The 20,676-nt window shown below is 47.1% G+C and overlaps 1 protein-coding gene across 23 annotated transcripts in view; it reads left to right on the forward strand.

Moving 5' to 3' along the window:
* Positions 1–20,676, forward strand: part of EPB41 (erythrocyte membrane protein band 4.1) — a 75,061-nt gene that overhangs the window by 37,018 nt on the left and 17,367 nt on the right. For 7 of the 23 annotated variants that reach the window (XM_048969198.1, XM_048969197.1, XM_048969186.1 and 4 more), the window contains exons 5-19: positions 1,450–1,492; positions 2,923–2,998; positions 3,712–3,930; positions 5,845–5,932; positions 6,061–6,213; positions 6,663–6,760; positions 7,008–7,180; positions 8,007–8,123; positions 9,254–9,382; positions 10,102–10,209; positions 11,648–11,859; positions 13,608–13,664; positions 13,794–13,838; positions 14,300–14,362; positions 16,881–17,060. In XM_048969198.1, the coding sequence (XP_048825155.1) occupies positions 1,450–1,492; positions 2,923–2,998; positions 3,712–3,930; positions 5,845–5,932; positions 6,061–6,213; positions 6,663–6,760; positions 7,008–7,180; positions 8,007–8,123; positions 9,254–9,382; positions 10,102–10,209; positions 11,648–11,859; positions 13,608–13,664; positions 13,794–13,838; positions 14,300–14,362; positions 16,881–17,060 (1,761 nt within the window). Of the gene's footprint in view, positions 1–1,449; positions 1,493–2,922; positions 2,999–3,711; positions 3,931–5,844; positions 5,933–6,060; positions 6,214–6,662; positions 6,761–7,007; positions 7,181–8,006; positions 8,124–9,253; positions 9,383–10,101; positions 10,210–11,647; positions 11,860–13,607; positions 13,665–13,793; positions 13,839–14,299; positions 14,363–16,880; positions 17,061–18,766; positions 18,803–19,180; positions 20,075–20,676 lie in introns of those variants that run through there. The other 16 variants (XM_048969195.1, XM_048969207.1, XM_048969199.1 and 13 more) reach the window with 15 other exon arrangements.

Consider the following 20,676-nt stretch of genomic DNA (forward strand, 5'->3'; position numbering starts at 1 on the left):
GGGGGACCTGGCACCAGGTGACTGATTCACTGCTAGAACTGATCTCAATGGACTTCCCATTGAGATCATACAGACTTCCTGTAGCTGTGCTTCTTCACCTCCTGGCAACTTGCAGAGCAGCAGGGAGATGCAGGCCTCTGTTCAAGGGCAGTCAGAAGGCCGTGTGCAGGTTCTCCCATACATAGGCAAGAAACCTTCCTGGTGATGGGTGTTTTCAGAATAGGAATTACAGAGGGTGCAGGTGGACAGGGCACTGCTTAGCACCAAAGCAGCCCCAATGCCAGTGTATACATAGGGGTGCTCTGCTTAAAACAGCAGGTGTAAAGAGAAAACAAGTGCAGGAGCAGCATGCCTATTTCTCAGATGGATTTCCTATCCCTAGCTTAGGTTAGGGAGGCCAGCATGTAAAAGGATAAGATTACACATAGGCATTGCTGTCTCCCTGCCACAAAGCTGACAGTCTTTCTAGTCAAGAGAAATTGCTTTGGGGGTTGCAGTGTGTCAGTTCTTGTACCTCAGGAGATCCAGATGTGCAAATCTTCCTCAGTCCTCAGCACTGCAAAGAGCCAGGAGTGCTGGGAGCTGCTCCCACTGTGCTTGGCAAAAGCAGGAGTGTTGTTCTGAGCCTTCTGTTGCACCATCATCCCACAAAACCCCAAATTACTGGGGGGGGGAAGGATATATTTCTAAATTTGTAGCTGAGATAATTACTAGAAACTTGAGTCATACTTTAAAGAGACTGAGTTTATGTCACGTTCTCCAGCCGCTGGATGTTTTCTCTCCCATTTTAGTGATCAGGTCATTAAAGAACACAGCTAATAATAGAAGGTCTTTCCATCTTTGTTCTCAGGAGGGTAAGTATGCAGATAAAGGGCATAACAAGAAGGCAGACACACAATTTGTCTGTTTCCAAAGGTCTTTGAGGAAAAATGTGTTGCACAAGGGCTCCCCTTGGCTGGGCTTGCCTGAGACCATACCTGCTGGGATGCGATTGCAGCCTTTTCTAATATGCTGCTTTTAAAAAAGACAGTGAAAATAGGATCTGACAGTGCAGGATGTGCTGTGCTGAGTTCCCTCAGATGCTGCTGCCGTGTTTTCGGGAGCCAGCATAAATTCATTCATTTAAACCCTTTTCTGTAAAGGCTGCCTGCGTGGTGTAGGCTGCTCATCGGCTGTGTGTGCTGAGCCTCTGAGGTGATGGGGTCATCTCACAGGAGACAGAACAGCTTCATATTGGAAACTGTTCATTCATATTCGTTGTCGGATTGGAAATTCACATGCTGAGGCTTCAGGCTGGAGTAAAACTTCTGAAACATGCTCTCCATCTTCAGTTTCCATGGTTGCAGCCATGCCTGGTGTTGTCTTTTTGCTGCGCTGTTCATGACTTGCAGTTTGCTGTGGTGTTTCTGTAACGGCTGTTATATTGTGAATGCTTTTATTCCCTTACAGACGTGGCTGGATCCTACCAAAGAAATAAAAAAACAAGTTCATGGTAAGTGGATGGGATTTATCAGGTGGCTGTGTGTGTATCCTCTCCCCTTCCTTGCACACATGTGGCTTTGGCGTGTGGCCCTGAGTGCTGGGCAGGTGCTTGGGCAGGATCAGCATGAGTTCAAGCCATCTGTGCTTTCTTTCTCTTCTCCTGAAGTATTTAGTTATGCTCTACATGGAGGAAAAGTGTCATTTCCTTGCGAAAACATAGCTTGGAGTGTGTTTGCCCTGTGCAAGCCATGCTCTCCTTACTACTACTAAATAGGGTGGAGAGGGAGATGTCAGCAGTTGCCATGTAAAATCTAAGAGGCGGCTGTTGGAGCTGAGCCCAGCTGTGTGCTGGAGTGAAGCAATGTGGGCTCCAAGGTGGTTTTAGGGTCCAAATAGGGATACTGGAATGATAAACAGAGGCCTCAAGCAGGATCAGCACAAATGCCACATGCTTTCTGAAAGGTTTTAAGCTCTTCTAGCACCCAGTTCATTCAAGATGAGGGCAGTGTCAAAGTTAAGTAAACTTGTGAGGCTTTTGTTTTCTTTCAGGGGCAGCATAGGGTGTGACTGCTTCACGAGTAAATGCTGTTCTGTGGGTGTGCTTGGGGGGCACAGAATGAATTGTATCACTGCATGACTGAAGTTTTCATCTATCTTAGCGAGTTAGCAGCAAGCACGTATTGCAGCAAAAGTGTTTTTTGGAACTACGGTGCTAAAAGGCACAGGAGAAGGGAATTCCAGGGTTGCTCTGGGATGTGATCAGGAGTTGCATTGCGTGTGCATTGGGCTGCACACACAGGTGACCTGCTCAGCTGTGTCACTGAGCCAGGCAGGCTAATTGTACCACAAATAATGCCACTTCTCAACACAATTACAGGGGTCCTCACTGTAATGTGTGCAGCAGTGCTGTTTGCAGCAAGCTTTATTGCCACAGCTTGCTCTTGAGTTGTAAAGCTTCTTGCCTTGGTGCTTGCTGCTCCTTCCAGATTGATGCCTGTGCTGTGTTGAAGTGTGCTCTGCCCACATGGCTGTAGCACATGAGGCTGCTGAGTGAATTAGCACATCTGTTCCTTATGAGACATTTGAAAATTGGGTCGAGTGATGAAGCACTAATTCATTAACCTACAGCACGTCTGACCTCTCTTCATGAATCTGTTTTTTTTCTTATCAGCGAAGTATTTGAGTAATTTAGCCTCTTGGGATTGAATTTGTTTTTTTCCACCAGTTGTGGCATCTTTCACGTGTATTCATCTGCCCTGCTTTGTTTTCTCATGTGTGTATCGTAGCTCTTGCAAATGGGATTGTATCTTTTGCCATCTGCCTCAGCAGCAGTGAGCTGTGCGAGCAGCAGTGTGGAGCTCATGTTTGGGTCCAATAGCTGGCTGTTGCAAAGCTCTTCTGCTGGGTTCATTTTTCTAAAACTTCTCTTTGTATTTTCAGGAGGCCCCTGGGATTTTACTTTCAATGTCAAGTTTTATCCTCCGGATCCTGCTCAGCTGACAGAGGATATAACGAGGTGAGTGCCCCATTCATCTTGCTAGCAGATAGCTTGCTGAGCAGTGCTGGGAGCACCTTCAGGAAGCTGCTGGAATCAGATTAGCAGTGGGTGGATGGATGCCCCGTCCCTGGAGGTGTTCAAGACCAGGTTGGATGGAGCTCTGGGCAGGCTGCTCTTGTACCAGATCTGGAGGTTGGTGGCCCTGCCTGTGGCAGGGGTTGGAACTTAGTGATCCTTAGAGTGCCTTCCAACCCAAGCCATTCTGTGATTATAAGATCCCATGGTCCTCTGAAACAGAAGTTTTTAATCCTGAAGCATTGCTCCATCCTTGAGGACATCCTGAAGAACTGTTTGGAGGGGTTCTGTTTGTTTGGATTGAATGTTTATGTGTCTGGGAATGCTTCCTCCCTTCACCAAAGTGCACGTGCTGAAAGCAGTGTCTTTACAGTCATGTTTTTGTATGGGAAAATGCACTTTTCTTTTAAAAGAAACTTTTCTGATGATAGAAAGCATCCTCTGTTTTTTTCCCGGAGTGGAGGTGACCTGAAATCCTCTTGTCTTCCAGCTGTGGAGCGCTGTGACGATCATCCCATAATTAAAAATACACATGAGAAAAAACACTCTGCTTAATTCATAGTGCTGCCAAATAATGACTTGGTTCAGTGCTCTGGAGCAGATTTCCTCGGGTCTCTGCAGTCTCTGTAAATAGCATTGTTTTTTTTCTGCCAAAGGTATTACTTGTGTCTTCAGCTTCGACAAGACATCATCTCAGGGCGGCTGCCTTGTTCCTTTGCCACTTTGGCTCTGCTGGGTTCCTACACAGTGCAGTCTGAGCTGGGGGACTACGATCCTGACCTACACAGCACAGATTACATCACTGAATTCAAACTGGCTCCAAACCAGACCAAAGAGCTTGAAGAGAAGGTTGTGGAACTTCATAAAACGTACAGGTAAAGAGCACTGGCACCTAAGAACTGGCTTTTTAGATTGCTCTTTTTTGACAGGTGCCTCAAATGAGTGCTCCTTTTCAACAATATCGCTGTGAAAGTGGGTTTTATTTCATATAAAAGCACAGATTTCGTTGCTGTAACCTTGTTGTTTCTCTTTTCATGTGTTTGTTTTTGGATTTACACGAGTTTTGGGCTGTGATCTGGTTGGAACAGATCCCAGGTCGTTATGTATGTGCTGTAGTCTGCAGCATGCTTGGAGTTTTCTGCTGCCACACATAACAAATAATGTGTTATGGTGTGGAATCATTCCAGTTAATGCTTGAGGGACAAAAATGCATTATGCTGTCATCGTGTCCACAAATGCATAGTGACCTGGGCAGATGTGTGTTGTTCTGGTGGGGCTGGAGGGCTCTGATGTCAGATCTGAGGGTCACAGTGGCAGACCCTCCTCCTCATCTCATCTTGACCTTATTTTCGTAGATGCTCTCAAGCGCTTTGGTTGCAAAAGCTCCATGGAGCGGTGTGCTCCCAGGGGGGTGGCATGGAGAGCATCCATAGCTGCACAGTTCCAGTGATACTTTTGGATTTTTGAGGGGAAAAAGCCCATAGAAGTGCTCCAAGGTACCAAGGTGTTGTGGAGGTGTTGCTCTAGCAGCCCTCTGAGCTGTGAGAAGCTGCTGGCTATGATGCACTGATGGTTGAAAGCAGAGCACATGGAAACCAATAACCAAAGTGCAGCCATGGGGGTGGGCACAGAGCCCTGGCTATCACCAGAGCCACGATTGATGCCTCACTCAACCATGCAAATCAATACTTGATCTTGATTCCCCTCCATTTGCTCTAAGAGGAAAGAGGGACAATAAGTACTGGGCCAGTGATAGGCTTCATGACTGGGAGTCAAAGGCCGTCGGCTGCGCCAGAAGCAGCAGATCACATTGCTGAATTATTCATGCCTTTGTTACAAGATTACTTGGCTGTGTGGGACATAGATTTGTTTTAAATGCACTCGTGTGTGCAGTAGGAAGTATGTAATATGTGTGCATCTCATCTCTGGTCCGTGTTCTGTGAACTGTCAGAGGGTTTCCAGTGGAAAAGCTCCATCTCTCACTGCTTTATTTGGAGAGCAAAGGTGTGGGTTGGAAACAGTCACTGCTTTCAGGTCCTGTGCAGGACACTGTCCTTGCAGTGCTCTTTGTCCTACACACTACTACCATTTACATTGCACAATGCATGGATGTGTGTGCTCAGCAAGAAAGACATCAGAGCTGTGAACAAAATGAACAAAATGGAGTGTTTGCAACTGAATACTCTTCCAGCTGAGCTGCTGAATGTACCTTGCTCCACTGAAACTTATTAACAGGGGCACTTCAGTAACGTTGATAATAGCCTCCATTATCAGGATGTTGCTGTTAAGCAAAGTTCTGTTGTGTTGCCTTTCCTGCAGATGGTACCATCTGTTCCCAGAAAATGTCTCATTCATCTCGTCTGCCCCATCAGGAATATCTGCCACCTGGTTTCAGCTGTCCTCAAACAATGGCTGGGTTTGGGAAGGTCTCAGGCCGTGTGCTTACCATGCACAGTACCTGTCACTCCTTGCCTTCAGCTGAATTGGAGCGTTCTCCACCTCGAGTTTTGAACCCTGTGCCACACTTTTTTCACAGATCAATTACTTTCTAGTCTGGTGTCAGTAGCACTCAACTGAGGAACGATGCTTCTGTTTCATGAGGGTGTCTCAGAATGCAAACTTGTGCATTCAGAGCAACTTAGTAGTTCATCATCTGGGCACAGAGTTGGTTGTGCTCAAAGCAGAAGATCTAACAAGTAAATGGTTGTAAATGGTTTTGTAAGATCTGATGTGTCTCCTCATAAAAGCAGCATTTATGAAAATGCCAAACCCTTTCTCTCTTTCCCCAGATCCATGACTCCAGCCCAAGCAGACCTGGAATTCCTTGAGAATGCAAAGAAGCTGTCTATGTATGGAGTTGACCTTCACCACGCCAAGGTGAGAATCAGTGGGAGGTGTGGTGATTAATTAAGAGCTTCAGGGAAAGACTAAAGGAGTAATTTGGAGGACACCCTGGAACCCAGTACAGCTCTGACTCTGGTCTCTGCTTAAATGTACTTTCTCAGGACTTGGAAGGGGTGGATATCACTCTGGGAGTCTGTTCCAGTGGCCTTCTTGTTTACAAAGATAAGCTGAGAATCAACCGCTTCCCTTGGCCCAAAGTCCTGAAGATTTCCTACAAACGCAGCAGCTTCTTTATTAAGATTCGCCCAGGGGAGGTACGTTATGGCTCCTTGGGGGGGTTTGTTAAATTAGCTTCTGATATCTTTGGGAAGGAAGCGAGCTTCCTACTGAGTTGGCATTTTATACCCTTGTGCTTCTGATATTGGCTTGACCCTAAGTTCAGCTCTTCAAGCAGAGCCCAGTGACCTTGCTGAAGTGCTGAGAGACGAGGAAAACTTTAGTGTGTCATCCAGCACCACCTCCTGGCACAGTCTGGTATTCTCACATCCAGGCTGAAAGCAATTCACAGCTGAAATTGTTCGAGAGCCTCCTCCTTTTCTGTGGCAAAATATGGGGCAGATGGTTACTGTTCTCACACCTGAGCTCCTCCTGCACATCCGTGGAGTGAGCTTAGTGCTCCTGGGCAGGGCAGGTAGATGGGCTGGGGCTGCACTTCTGTAACAGTTGCTTCTTGCCAAACCTAAATCACTTATGTTTCCAACAGCAAGAGCAGTATGAAAGTACAATTGGATTCAAGCTACCAAGTTATCGAGCAGCAAAGAAGCTGTGGAAAGTATGTGTTGAACATCACACGTTTTTCAGGTGAGTTTCCTAAATGACAGGCTCCCTTTGACTGATTAATGCTGAAGATGAGGGGCTGAAGATGAGCACACCTTCAGCATTCCTTAGGTTCCAACAGAAATCAGAGTGAAACGACTGCAGGGAAATGAAATGCTTGTATTGCAATACATTTCCATGCAGCTTCCGTGCGAGGTTTTCTTTCTCATGCAGATGTGTGTCGCTTCTTGGATCCAGAGTCGTGCTTTGAACTTGCATGTCTGCTTTCCAGGCTGACTTCCACTGAGGCCATCCCCAAGAGCAGATTCCTGGCTCTGGGCTCCAAGTTCCGTTACAGTGGGCGGACGCAGGCGCAGACCAGGCAGGCGAGTGCCATGATTGACAGACCTGCACCCCAGTTTGAGCGCACAGCGAGCAAGAGAGCCTCCAGGAGCCTCGATGGAGGTTAGTGGGCAGCTCTGCTTTGTGCCCCTGCAGCATCCTGCCTGGGTTCAGCTCGTTGGCTGTGTCTGATTTTGCTTTGATTTGGTGAGCTTAGGGTTTTGATCCCTTTGAAAACTTCTGAGTATTCCCTGAATGCTATTAGAATTTGCTTCTTTGTGAAAAAGCAACTTATTTAACTTCTCACTTCAATGCAAGACCTGGATGTAAAAGATAAACCCTACAGCAGTGTCACCAAGAACTGACTGTCAAAAACCAACTGTGGGTGTTGGTGCTGAAGGCTCCTTGCAAAGTTCTGGTGTAACCACATTCAGCCTCAGGACATATTCCTTTTGGGAGATGAAGAATTGTAGGATGTTGATGTATTACAGGGTGGGGTTGAAACTAGATGGTCATTATGGTCCTTTTCAACCTAGGTCGTTCTATGATTCTTTGTTTATTTAATGTAGATTCTTAAGTTACATTGCTTTCCTTGAGGGGGAGAGATTTGCCACTAGTGCTTGAATCTTGGTCAGTGTCTGCTGAGGGGATGGTAATGCTGAAGTTTGTGGCACATCCATCAGAAGGGCTCTTTCCTGGCGATTTTAAAAGGTCCTGATAACAGCAGACAGAGCATGAGAGGTGAAGTGTGAAAGGGGGAGTGGTGAGAGTCCTGGATCTGAGTCAGTGGGTGCTTGTAAAATTAGGACTCCCAGCTGCAGTGCTGTAACCCAATGTCAGGGCATGGAAAGAGCATCCTGTGAACGTAACGCTTCCGTCCCCATTGAGGTCTGCTGCCTTTTTCCATCTGCTGTGTGGGCAGTTGTTAACATGTGCACCATTTCTTCAGCTAAACGTGCGACTCAAAAAGTTGAGTTCAGAGCCGTAGAGGAAGAGAAGCAGGAGGAGGTGGTGGTGGTTGAGGTTCCCGAACCAAAACCCGTGGATCAGTTCCGAGAGAAGCCAGGTATAGCTGTGGTGGCTACAACTCTCTGCAGTGCGTTTGCTGTCCTTTCCCCACTCAGATGCCTTTACATGCTTGTTCCTGACAACTCTGACCAGTCTCACTGAGCCTGGCGGCTTGCTTTCTTGCTTCTTTTCAAGGAGAGTTTTGCAGACGGAGGACAGGCAGCCTGGAAGAGCCCCAGTTCTCATTCAGTTCCTGCTTTGCACCCCGCTAGGCAGCAACCTGGGGAGGTGGGGAAGCAGGCAGGATGGCTGGCACTTCAGAACTGTCTCCTGATTAAATTTGGGTGTGTTTTAAAATATGGATTAGAAAACTCTCCAAGTTCTTTTCCTGTGGTCATCATACTTTTTATAAAGCTTCTGGAAGACTTCATTCATGGAACAGCTTGCAGTTTTTTTTGAGCCTGTTTTGGTGGTGTGAGAAATGCCTTGCATTTTAGTACATGGAGCCTAGATTTCTCTTTATTGCTAATAAATATTAACATCCTCTTATGTATATTTAAATACTACTGATGATGGCAGCAGTGGTGATGTCAGATGTTGACTTTCTTCTTCACTTAAATAGGCAGTGCTTGCAGTACATTACGACTGAGCATAATTCATATGCATTGTGTGCTGTTCCATTTCCCTTCTTCTACCGTGCATTTCTACAGTGAGTGCTTGACATCACTCCTTTTCAGGTCTGAAATCCAGCTCAAGGTTTCACAAAGTGACTTGGCAGATTTTCCCCCCCCGTTGCTGTCTCCCCTCTGTTCCTGCAGTCAGCACAGTGCTCTGCTATAAGAGCAGAAGATGGAGTTAGCATGTAGCACAGCAGGATGGATGATGGATGTTCTTACAGAGTGCTCGAGAATAGTTTTCCTGTCCCCCCCAAAGTGCTGTCGATGGGAAAGAACCCAAAGAGCTGATTAGTTTTGGTTTTAACTCTTCCCCACTATCCTGTTGGAACTGTCAGATCTAGGAGGACTGACAGGCAACTGCAGTGTGGAAAATCATTGCTGAGCAATGTTGGTTTAGAAACTCTGCTGTTCTGAGGCTGCCTTGGCGAGGAACCTGCGCTCCCTGTCTCTGTGCTGCCGTGTGCCTGTGGGTGCCCAAATGCTCCATTAATGCATGCAAACCTCTTTCTAGCCAAGCACGCGCTTGAAAGTTTTGAAATGAAACCCATTGCAGAGGAGGAAGAGGAGGAGGAGAAGGTAGAGGTGGCTCAGGTTCCCATTGCTGAGCCAAAGCTGCCGGACCTGGTGCAGCAGCAGTCAGGTATCGCCACGGCTGTGCATGGCACCTCAGGTGCCCACTGCAGTCACCTGTGCTGGGGCTGCTGGGTTGCAGTGGTGCTGCAGGGCAGGCTGCCTTGTTTGCAGTGGTGTTCATCGCTGGTGAAATCACCGCCAGCTTTGCCAGCGTGTTGCTGTGTGAGTGGAGTGCCCTGATGTGGCTTGGCTGCGTGCTGCTGCAGTGGAACTAATGCCAGCTGGGTGTGACAGCCTTCTAACACTTCTGTGCCGCTGTGCCTTTCTGTAGGATTAGTTTCTGTGGGCAGTGTGCCGTGCCTCAGACCTGGAGGTGTTCTCTGGGCCCGTGGAGGTCACCTCTCCCTCTTCTTGACACTTTTGCTCCCAGTAGATACCGTCTGCTTGGCCAAGGTGGTGATGATTGCTGTTTTAAACCTTGGATTTTGGAGGAGCATTTTTGATTGTGCTTAAATCTAGAATAGTATATCAAAATAGTTAAAAGGTCATTAATTGAGCAAACCTGAAGTACCACAGTTCTGGATGGAATGCAGCCTCATCACTGAGAGGCAGAGGAAGAGCTCGGTGTCTTTTTGTCATTTTTTGCTGTGTGTCCTGGAGCTCTGAGGCACTGTGCGAGGAGCACCAGTCCTTAAGGAGAGCTGGCCTTGTAGCTTTACAGGTGGCACTGCTTCCTTTTCTGTTTAATCTTTGAGGTGGCATTTAACACACGCGTAACTTTTTTAGCCACACATGCCTCTGGCACTGTTGAGATAAGCCCAGTAGAAGAAGAGGAGGAGGAGGAAGAAAAATTGGTGGTGATGGGAGAGCTAAAGCCAGCCCTGAAGGAGCCAGGTACGACTGTGACAGCTTTTTCCCCCCTGCCTGCCATGTCACAACCCCACATACAACTCCTCGGGCAGCTGTCACCGCTTCTAAGGCACCAGTGCCACCCTGGAGCAGATGTACTCCTGGAAGGACAGCACTCACTGCTCACTGCTGTGCTGGAGGGTGGGAGGGGGAATGCAGACAGCAGTGGTAACTGGGGGGCTCTAGTGTGGGTTTCAGTGAGACCTGTGTCAAGGACTCCAACTTAAAGATATCACCTCAGTGATCAAGGTCTTCCTTTTTTGCCCATCTGCCTTCTGTGTTGCTGACCCGTGGATACTCTGTTCCATACACTTTTTGGGCACACATGAAATGCTGTTTAGCTCCTCGCTGAATGGTGTGACATGAATTCTCACTGAGGAGCCACTTAAAACTGCATTCCTTCTTGAATTCCAGAAATATGGTGTCTTTGATTAGCTGGGTGGGCTCGGAAGAAATCCATGCAATGTGACTCTTCCTGACCACCTGTATATGATGTTTTTAGTGAAATAGCAATCAAAAGGCAACACTGGGAGAACTAAATAGTTCGTTGTGCCTGTAGATAAAGACCATGAATTAATTGGGGCTTGCTTTGTTGCACAGCATTAGCTTTTGAATGTTTGTGGAAGTTTCGGGCTTACAGAGCTCAGGGGTTGTCTGGGAAGTCAGAACTCAAAGGAAGAAGCAGGCAGTTGTTTTTGTGCACACGTAGTGCTTTTATTTCAGGCTCATCCTCTCAAAAGACGATTTTTTTTCCAAGCATGTTATTCATTTGTGCACTTGCACGGAGTTGGAGATGCTGGATATCTCCTTGCAGCCGTGCCTTGTGCTGCAGCAGGAGATACCCATCTCAGCACACTGCGTGAGTCTGCTTTGGAAGCCACCTGAAAGTTGCTGTGAAGTTTTATTGTGAAGTGCTTGTCGGGGTATTTCCTTTTTATTCTTCTTTGCATTGCTGAAGACATCAGGGCTCTGTGGGAAAACTTTGGTTCCTCTTCCAGAAACCACCCATTTCTGATTGAGGGCGTGCAAAGGAGATCCAGAATTCACCACAGCTCTAAGTGTTGCTATTTTAAAGGTTGTGTTCTGATGGAGTTCTGTATGAAGGACCCAGAAATCAATGGCACAACGTCAAAAACAGATTAGCCTTTCTGCTGTGGCTTCTCTGCGGAGTGCAAGCTTGCTTTTTGTAAGCCATCTCTTGTGGGATTTTCTTTTTATTTTGTTCCAACCATCAGGAAAACAATCTCAACTTCCCCATACTAAATGCAAAAGCTGCTTTGCTCGACATCTTGATTTCTTCTTCCCTTTTTGCCTCCTTCTCCCTCCTCCCTTACAACTACGGCGCTGTAATTTGGAAACCCTTCGTGTGGAGCTGTGGAAGTGCTGCCTGCTCTGACCCTTGTGCTGCCTGTCTGTCCCTCAGCTGTGGCAGTGATAACACCTGAGAAGAGCCCCCGGCCCACCTCTGCTCCTGCCATCGCCCAGAGCCACGTGGCTGAGGCAGCCCCAGCTAAGCCTGATGCCAAGGAAGCCCTCGCTGCATCAAAAGTAGAAAAGGAAGCACTGAAAGCTGAGGCGAAGCGTGAGGAGGTCCTCCCAGAGAGAGCCAAAGCAGAGCAAGCTGAGGCATCTAAGGTATGTTAGTCCACATCACTTGGGGAGAGACTGGTGCCAGGCTGGAGCTGTGGCCCTGGGCATCTTCCCTTCCTGGGCAACGGGTGGGAGGGAGCAGTAGGACCTGGATAGCAGGGAAATGCCGGCCCTGACCACAGTGCAAGGAGGGGGTGGCCAGGTGGAGGCAGAAGGGCTGGCTGGTGGGAGCTCTGGTGCAACTAAACAGCGGGCTGACGCATTTAAAAAGTCGGTGAGAATTGCACACAAACAGATACTTGAGTTTGTGTTAACTTGAATTCGGGGCTCACTCTTTGCTAAGCTCTATCTGCTGTTTCCTCATAGGGCAGGTGAGCAGTTCTGGTGCAATTAGTGACCCTGATATGGTCCACAGCCCAATATCTGAATGCACGTGCTCTTAATTTATACACTTCCTCTGGATGTTTCTAAAAACCAGACTGAAATTCTAGTAGTGAACGGTGCTGTTCAGACCTTGGGGGCATTTATTGTTTAAATGGAGGTTTTTTCAAGAATATTCACACTCTCCACAGATGTCTGAGGCTTCTGCTGGTGTTGATGTGATAAAGGTATTCGTGTGTTGGTATTTTAAGTCAAAATAATGTGTGAAAACGTTGTTCATAGCAGAGTGTCCTTAACATTCTGCAAATCCCTGAAGGCTCACAGCGGTGCAGCATTGGTGCACGCCTTGAGTCACCATTTCCATGTCAGCCCGAATGTTTAGTTGCTCCCAGCTGTTCCTGGAGCCAATTTTTGGTGTGACATGGGATGTGTGTGGTCTGGTGTGCACAACAGACGTGAGACCTGTGGTCTCATCTGACACATTCACCAGAGATCACGGTCAGTTACACCTGGGAGGTGGAGGTGCAGAAAGAACGGTTGAGCAGTAAATTTCTTGACCTGTGTGGATGATAATTTCTAAATGAAAATAGCAAAGGAAATCTTCAGGAGGGTGTATTTGAGAATCACTCTTCTTGTTACACCACTCAGGCCCAATAGCTTTAAAGTGAGGATCAGTAAATTTTATTTATTCCATTACACTTATTGCAGATTTATTGGCTTGTTTGTTTGTTATTGTGTTTTTTTTTCCCCTAAATGCTTAAATATTCCTTTTTTTTCCCCTTTAAACGTAGTTGTGGGGGGAAATGGTGGATTTGAAGACATCAAATGTGCCGTTTCTCACATGTAGAACACCTTCTCACACTTCTTTTAACACCAACTGATGCTTTCACCTTCAGAGTATTCAGCATCCCAGTTTCCCTGAAGTGCTTTCCTTACAACATTAAGACAATCTGGGCTCTCTGCTCATGTAAATACCCTAATTTGAGATATTAGGTCCCTTTTTATGGGTAGGTCTCTTCTTACTGGCTGTGCAAACACAATACCACAGCATCCCACCTGTGCTCATGTGAACGTGTTGCTTTTGGTCATGATTTCATGGGAAGATCCAGTGAAAACATGGGCTGACAAGTATAATCCAGCAGGAAGGCAGCCTGCAGCAGCACTAGAGAGCACTATTGCAAATGCACATGACTCTCAAGCTGAAAGAATGACCTGAAATGAACTAACAGACTGCAAGAGAGCTGCGGTGTCATTAACTCCTTGTGGAAGGCTGCATCTTGGTTTTTGCATGTGCATTTCAAAACCAGCATTTCAAAACCAACCTGATGCAGCTGTGTTTGGAAACTAAATTGTCTCTCGAGAAAAAGGCTACTAACAAGAAATGTTTTTACCCATTTATTTCTTAAATGTAGGTGAGGAAAACGCACATTGAGGTCACAGCACCCACTGCAGCTGGTGACCGACCCCAGGTTTGTGCCACTATCTCAGTTAGGACCCTCACTGTTTTTTATGGCTACACGGTGAGGTTTGACGCAGTGAAATGAACCAACCATTTTTGTGGTTTTGTTTTTTCTCCCTTCTTATCACGGCCCAAACAGAAGCAGCCTGCAGAAAAAGAGGAAGAGCTGATAAGAATGAGGAAGGTCAGCCGTTTTATGCTTTCACCAAACAAATTTGCTGTATCACTCACGCATACTTGACCTGTTTAAAAAGACAGTGCTCCAATTCCTTCATGTGCTTTGGGTTGGGTTTTTATTTTTTTTCTGTTTTTCTTCAAACCAGAGCTGTCACACACTTGATTTGGAAGCGTGGTGGCTGAAATGACCCACGTTGAATGTCACAGAGGCACCACCAATCAAAGCAAAAGCCAATGAAACCCTGGGAGCTGTCTCTTTAAAGCACTCATTGCACTCATTGCATTTTCCCATCCCCATGAGCCAGACCTTCCATTCACTGTGGTGACTGTGGCCCATCCCTCACCGGCGCAGCGCTGCGCTCCACTCACTAACTTTTTAATTTGCCAATTTGTCGATCCTGCAAGAACAACCTTTTAATTTTTTGTGCTTTTCTTTTTTTTGTTCCCCCTTTTCTTTCATTTTCACAGAAGAGATCAAAGAGACTAGATGGTGAAAACATTTATATCAGGCATAGCAATTTAATGTTGGAGGTTTGTATGAACTCAAAGCTTTTTTCAGTTGCGTTTGCCTAGATCTGTGTTCTGTGCTCAACTTTTTCTTCCTCTTCTGCTGCTGCCTTTCTTTTTGCATGCTACTGCATGAAATGTTTTTTTTTAAGTACGCTTTTGCATGCTGACAGTAAACATGACGATGTGCAGGCATTCTTCCTTCTACCCCTTCTGACTTTCATTCTCTCATACTCCCCAGGATATATGATTGGCAGAGCCATGTGCTCAGCCTGCTCTGTTCTTGGACCACGGCACACATTGTGGGGGGAGGCTCCTCTATGAGTTCCTGGTAGCTGGAAATAAATTAATTCTGGTGGGTGAGGGCAGCCCAGTGGAATCAAGGAAACACATCCTGGGACAGCCTGCATTGCAGTCCATCCCCTCAGGGCTGGCGGTGACCCATGGCAATGGATGCCCATCCATCCATCCTTCCATCCATTCCCGTTGGCTCTGGGAGCCCTTCCCTTGGCTTCACCCAGCACAATCTCAGAACAGAACGTGCCAATCATATATTTACCCTTACACCATGTTACAGAAGACTCTGTGGCTTCTGATATTCTGTTCCTGTGTTATGTGTTTCTACTCCAACTTGCAGCACCAGCAGCTGGTAGTAGGGTTTTCCTCTTGGTATCTCTTGAAAGCGAAGTGTACTAACTGCCTTCTCCTAATCTGAATTTTAAAAGTTTTGCAGCTTTTGGGGATTTTCTTTCTTCTTTTTTGTTTTTTTTTTTTAAATGACTGCTACAATTTAAGCCTTTGGACATGAGCACCCACGGGCAGAGTTTGGCCACCACTGCGAGGACAGTGCCTTGTCGCTTCCTTTAGACCAATTGAGCAGCTCCTCCTCCCCACCTTCAAGCACAGCTCTTACCCACACCCTGCTTCCAAACTGCTTTTTCCTGTTCATGAGGGACCAGGCTCTGCTCCCCCCACCCTCCCGCTGGTTCTGTTGCAGGTGCTCCAGTGGCTCAACCCCTCTGCTCCTCTTTACTCCGTGTGCGTGGCAAAGCTGGTGGTTTCTAGCAGACCTCACAACTGCTGGCACAGAAATGCTCCAGGAGCTGCTGTTTAATTGCACTGAGCTGTTCAGTGCTCAGTGCTCCATATGCTGCTCTCTGCGGACTTAGAAAAAGGCAGAACGTGAGGGAAAGCTTGGTGGTCATAGCATGTTCCTTAAGGTGTTTCAAGAGCAGCTGTGATCTCCTGGGTCGCTCTGTGGCTGCAGCCTCTCTGCAGGCTCAGATCGACTCTTAGGAGTGGCAGCAGGGATTTGGGTGCTCTTTCTCTTTTCTCCAAGCCAGTGGCAGCCATAGGGCTCCTGACCCCATGCCCAGATGCAGTTTGCATGGAGTCCTCAGCCCGCCTCTCCGTGCCACTTCCCATAAGCAAATGCTGTGCTTTATGTGGGACTGATGGCAGAGCTTTTATTTCCCCAGAACTGTGCCAAAAAGAGCAGATTTACTCATTGGGTGTTGGGGGCCTGTCACCCTGTGTGCTGCAGGATGCAGGTAGCAGAGTGGGACGTCTTCCTCTGGGGAAGTGTTTGCTTCAGGAAGTGCTTGCTTTCCCATCTTCTTAGGTCTACGGCTGCCAACTCAAAGCATAAAAGGAGTGAATTTTGCCAATGATGCTTTTCCTGACCTTACTTTCTCCTTCTCTATAGAGTGAGGCTTGCTGTTTTCTGGCACTGTCCAGAAAAGTCGTTTGGCTTAAGCCTATTTTATGCAAAAGCTTTGTGTTAAACTAACTGTTTGCTTGCAAGGGGAGGCTATTTCTAAACATATTAGTTGAACAGAGCTGACTTGCCTCAAAGTCTGTTCATTTATGCTGTAAACTGGCATTGCAGAGAAGAAATCTGGCCCTTTCCAGATTAATAATGTAAGCAGGAGTTTCCTGCTTGATCCAGCATGAAGTAAATGCTCAGTTAAGTTTTAGAGGTCTGCATCTCATCTTCAGCTCTGAAGTCTAAAGCTCCTATGGTGGCTCCTGGAGGGAGGAAATGAGATGAGAGGAAAAAAAGATAATGGGGTATTCTGGAACCAAAGATAACTTGTGTTAAGACAACAGAGAATAGGTATAAAGAGAAGAAATGGAACTGTAGAGAAGCCTTCTTAAACATTAACTACCCTTATATCCTTGAACATTCAGACTAGCAGAGGGAAAAGAAAGCAAATTCAAAAGCATGAAAGAACCCAAGCAAACTTAGACTTGCAATTTGAAAGCCCCATGTGCAGCAAGGCCATGAGGTGACACCTCAGCAGTCACAGCTGGAGATGAGCTGATGGCAGGTTTGGGTCCTGCAGGAGACACTGCGTGGTTCTGAGTGTGGTTTGCTCAATGCAAGGCCAGAAAGAAGGGAGAGGTACATTCACAGTGTGAGCACCACTGATGGAAGTTGGCAACAACTCTGCTGAGTGCAGCTTTGCTTTGTGGCAGCATAGGCAAACTGTAGGTCGCCCGTCTCCGTGTCTCTTCATTTATTCTGTCTTTCCGCCACTAGGATCTAGATAAGACCCAAGAAGAAATAAAGAAGCATCACGCCAACATCAGCGAGCTGAAGAAGAACTTCATGGAGTCTGTCCCCGAGCCTCGCCCGAGTGAATGGGACAAACGTTTGTCCACTCACTCCCCGTTCCGAACGCTCAATGTCAACGGGCAGATTCCATCGGGAGCGGATGGAGTGAGTACCTGGGGTCAGGAGGGTGCCCAGCAACAGCCCTGCCAGCCCAGTTAAGCCCCAGCTGCCCCTGGGTTGGGTGCCCTCAGTGCGACTGTTAGATGGGCTCTGCGAGAATCAGTGCTTTTGTTTTAGTGCCCTAAAACTGTGGGTTTTTATTTAGCTGGGTGAAGGAATGTGGGTGTTGTTCACCTGGTTTTGGTACTGTGTTTTGTAGTGCTGTCCTTGCTGACAGTGCACTTCATGTGGCTGCTTTGGGGTTTGGTTTATTCTTAGTACCAAAGAATGCATCTCCCCAAAATATTAAACGAACAAGAAACCAACTACCCAACAACCCAGCCCTAAATCGAAAGAAGTTGTCGCTATGGAGATAGTATTGCAGGAATCCAGTGGACAAACACTAGCATGGCATCAATTGCAGATGTCACTGCAGTCCCCATTTAATCCAGTCCTTGGGTTTGGTGTCACACTGGGCTCTGCTAGTGCATGTAGGTGTGCTGTGGTGAGAGCAGGGCTGTCTGAGACGGCGGCCTCTGTCCTTGCAGAAGCTGTGTCTGCACATTGGGGGCTGCAGGCATTCTGAATCTCCCTGCTCATTCCCTCAAAAAAAAGGGACTTTTTAGAGAAACCGAGGTGGAGCAGCAATGTCTGCCAGCTTGTTTCTCCTTTGATAATGGACAGCTTCTCCCTTTGTATTAATGCTGGCACTGTCTGGCTCAGATTTGAAGCTTGTGAGTGAAACTGGTCATCAGTCCCTTCAGCAACGAATGAGATTTTCATTAAAAGTGAAGAAGTTGAATGCTGGCTGCAGTGAAGGCAGCCACAGAATCTCTCCTGGCTTAACCTCAGCTTCTGCCCTTCCTGCCCACTGCTCTGCAGAGAGACTTCTGGTGGATTTTCATGCCATTGCAAGGCTGGTGGTACTCCATAAACAGAAGTAATTCTGCAATGGGTGGAGGGTTATCAGCAGAAGCACAGGGCTTCACTGGACAGAAGTTCACTGCAGGCTCCTCAAAGCACGAACAAAGGCCAGTGCAGGGCTTTTTTCCTGTTAGAAAAGCAAAACAAGCCCACCAAAACGAGTCTGTTGTCGTGCTTGGAATTACCCTGTTTAAGGCATGGATGAGGTTTACACTTTGGTTGCTGTCTCTTAGTGTAAATTCTGCAGGAGTTTGCAGAGCACAGCAGAGCTCAGCCTGCTGCTTCGTGCAGGTGGAATAGAGCAGGGGCCCTGCAGCTCAGGAGCTGCAGTGCAGAAATGCAATTCTTAGTTACTCAGTAATTATGTTGTGGTGGCTGCACTTGGAGTGCATGGGGGGCTGCTGTGCACAGCAACTGGGTGGTGTGCATTTACCCACTGAAGGCTGCAGTGGTCCACAGTGATGTGAAGATTGGTGTCAGCTCTTGATTTGTGTTTCTGGAAATTCATTTTAGTTTGCATTCTGCTGTGGATTTCTAGAAATGCATCTTTGCCACATACAGAGAAAGCACCTCCTAGGGCTGTGTTTCACTTGATCTGCACATCAGTGTAAAAAGCTCGGGGATGGTGAACATAATGCAGATAATTCATAATGCAAAGTAGCCCTGTTTCGTGGTGGTATCTTTAACCCCGTGGTGGTGGCAAAAGGATATGAATCTGCCAGGGGCTGTTTTTTGCTCTTCCCATATTGCTGCAAGACAACTGAACCTTACGTGCTTTGTGTGTCCAGGTAAAGAAAGTCACTGTCCTATCTTCTGAGAGACAGGTTGGTTGGTGGGCTCGAGGTAAAGCTGCTGTTCTGATACGTGCTTCTGAAAAGGAATTCTGCTATCGCAATGGCACCAAGCAAAAACTCAACAGCAGCTGCTAAATAGCATTTTTCTTTTGGCTACGTGAAGTAGATTCATAACTCACAACACCCAGAGGACTTTGTGCACCGCTGCAGCTTTTGCAGCTTGCGGTTTGCTTGCGTTGATGCATGGCTGGTTGGAAAGAGCTGCATGAGCGATGTGACGGTGTATTCGGAGAGAAAAGCAATGATGAAAGTTTAACTGTACCCTGTTCTTTTCATGTTGTCTTTCTTTCCGTTTTTCTTTTGATGATCATGTTACTCTTGCATTTTATCTTTTCTTTTGCTGCCCAGTCTCCCAGCTACTTTCTCCCTGATACTCATCACTTAGGGGTGTGCAAAGAGCCGGTCCCCAAATACCACACTGATCAGAGGAGGCTGGCTCAGCTGAGGGAGCTCAGAGCCAAGTTCTTCCTTTCATAGCCTCACCATGGCTGAGCAGAAGGGATGGAGAGCTGCCTGGATGGGTCACAGCAGCATTCCCACAGTCCTACTTACTTCAGTGAACACACCAGAGCCCTTGCATGATCCTGTGTGACGATTGACTCCTTCTGTTTTACATTCTTGAGAATCCAGGAGCAAAAGTACTGAAATGCAGAGCAAAGTTTAAGGAGTTTGGAACCGTTCCACGCTCAGCATTTCTAAGGTGTAAAGATTTTTCACTTCTTCCAGCAGAATTTTCAAAGCGATGGAAATTTTGATACCGTTGTCTGAATTTTAAAGAAAAAAAAAACAAAAAGTTTTCTATCTGCACTGAAGTATAAATGCTCTCCGTTATTTAACAGATGCTATTTTTAAGGGCACTGTAGAATAGGGAATTGTACAAAGTGTGGTCTTTGTCTGCACCGTTTCTATTTGTAATGCCACAAAAGCAGACTGTTGTCCTGGACCGCTCCAATTCCAAACACATTGTAACAGCCTTTGACCTTGCACTTTTCTTGGAAGGCAGGCACAGAACACACGTGGATCATGACTCAGAGACCCACAAGCTCTGTCAGCTAGAGCTGTGCTTTGTAGCTCGGCCAGGGGTGTGAGCTGAGCTCCCTGGGGCTCTGCTTTCATAGCAGTGCATTTCCACGCTGACATTTGGACTGGGCAAACGCTTTGCACACCTCCAAGTATCGTTTTGGGCACTTCCCATCTGTCATTTTTGTTCATCTCTCTCTGTCTTTCTTGATCTTCTACCACGAAAGCAGACACAGGAACGTCCTCTGTTAGTGCAGGATGAAGACAAACTAAAAAAGCAGCAGATCCCTACTGAGACAACATTTCCCCAGCAAGCAAGCGAAGAAACTCTTCCAAAGGTTTCTATTCCGATTCCTGAAGAGCATAAATCACTCAAAAAGTGCCAGCTGTACTCTAGAATTTTTCCATCTCCACGTATCCCCTTTATGATGTCTTTTCTTGTGGTGGTAGCACTGACTGTTTGGTGGCTGCTGTTTCTCTGAGTGGGAACAGGGTCATGCAGAAACCTCAAGACCAAAGCTCCTGAATCTCTTGGCCGTGGCATCAGCTGCATCCTCCTTGTCCTGGGCTCTGATCTGCGCAGCTCGTTGCCCCTGGGGGGGGCACCCTGTGACATTTGCTTTAATCCTGCTGTTCTCTGTGTGGCTGTGATCTGGGGCCTGGCAGGAGTGGTAATGGATTGCCGTGGATGTCGGGATGCCTCGGAAATACGTGTTCCCAATTGCAGATGCTTGGGCTGTAAGAGGGCAGGCTGTGTGGCAGGAGGTCTCCCTCCATGCAGCCACTGCTGAAGATTTGCTGTTAGGCTTGTTTCGAACATAAGG

The sequence above is a fragment of the Lagopus muta genome, chromosome 23 (genome assembly GCF_023343835.1).
Source record: "Lagopus muta isolate bLagMut1 chromosome 23, bLagMut1 primary, whole genome shotgun sequence".
In the NCBI taxonomy this organism is placed as follows: domain Eukaryota; kingdom Metazoa; phylum Chordata; class Aves; order Galliformes; family Phasianidae; genus Lagopus; species Lagopus muta.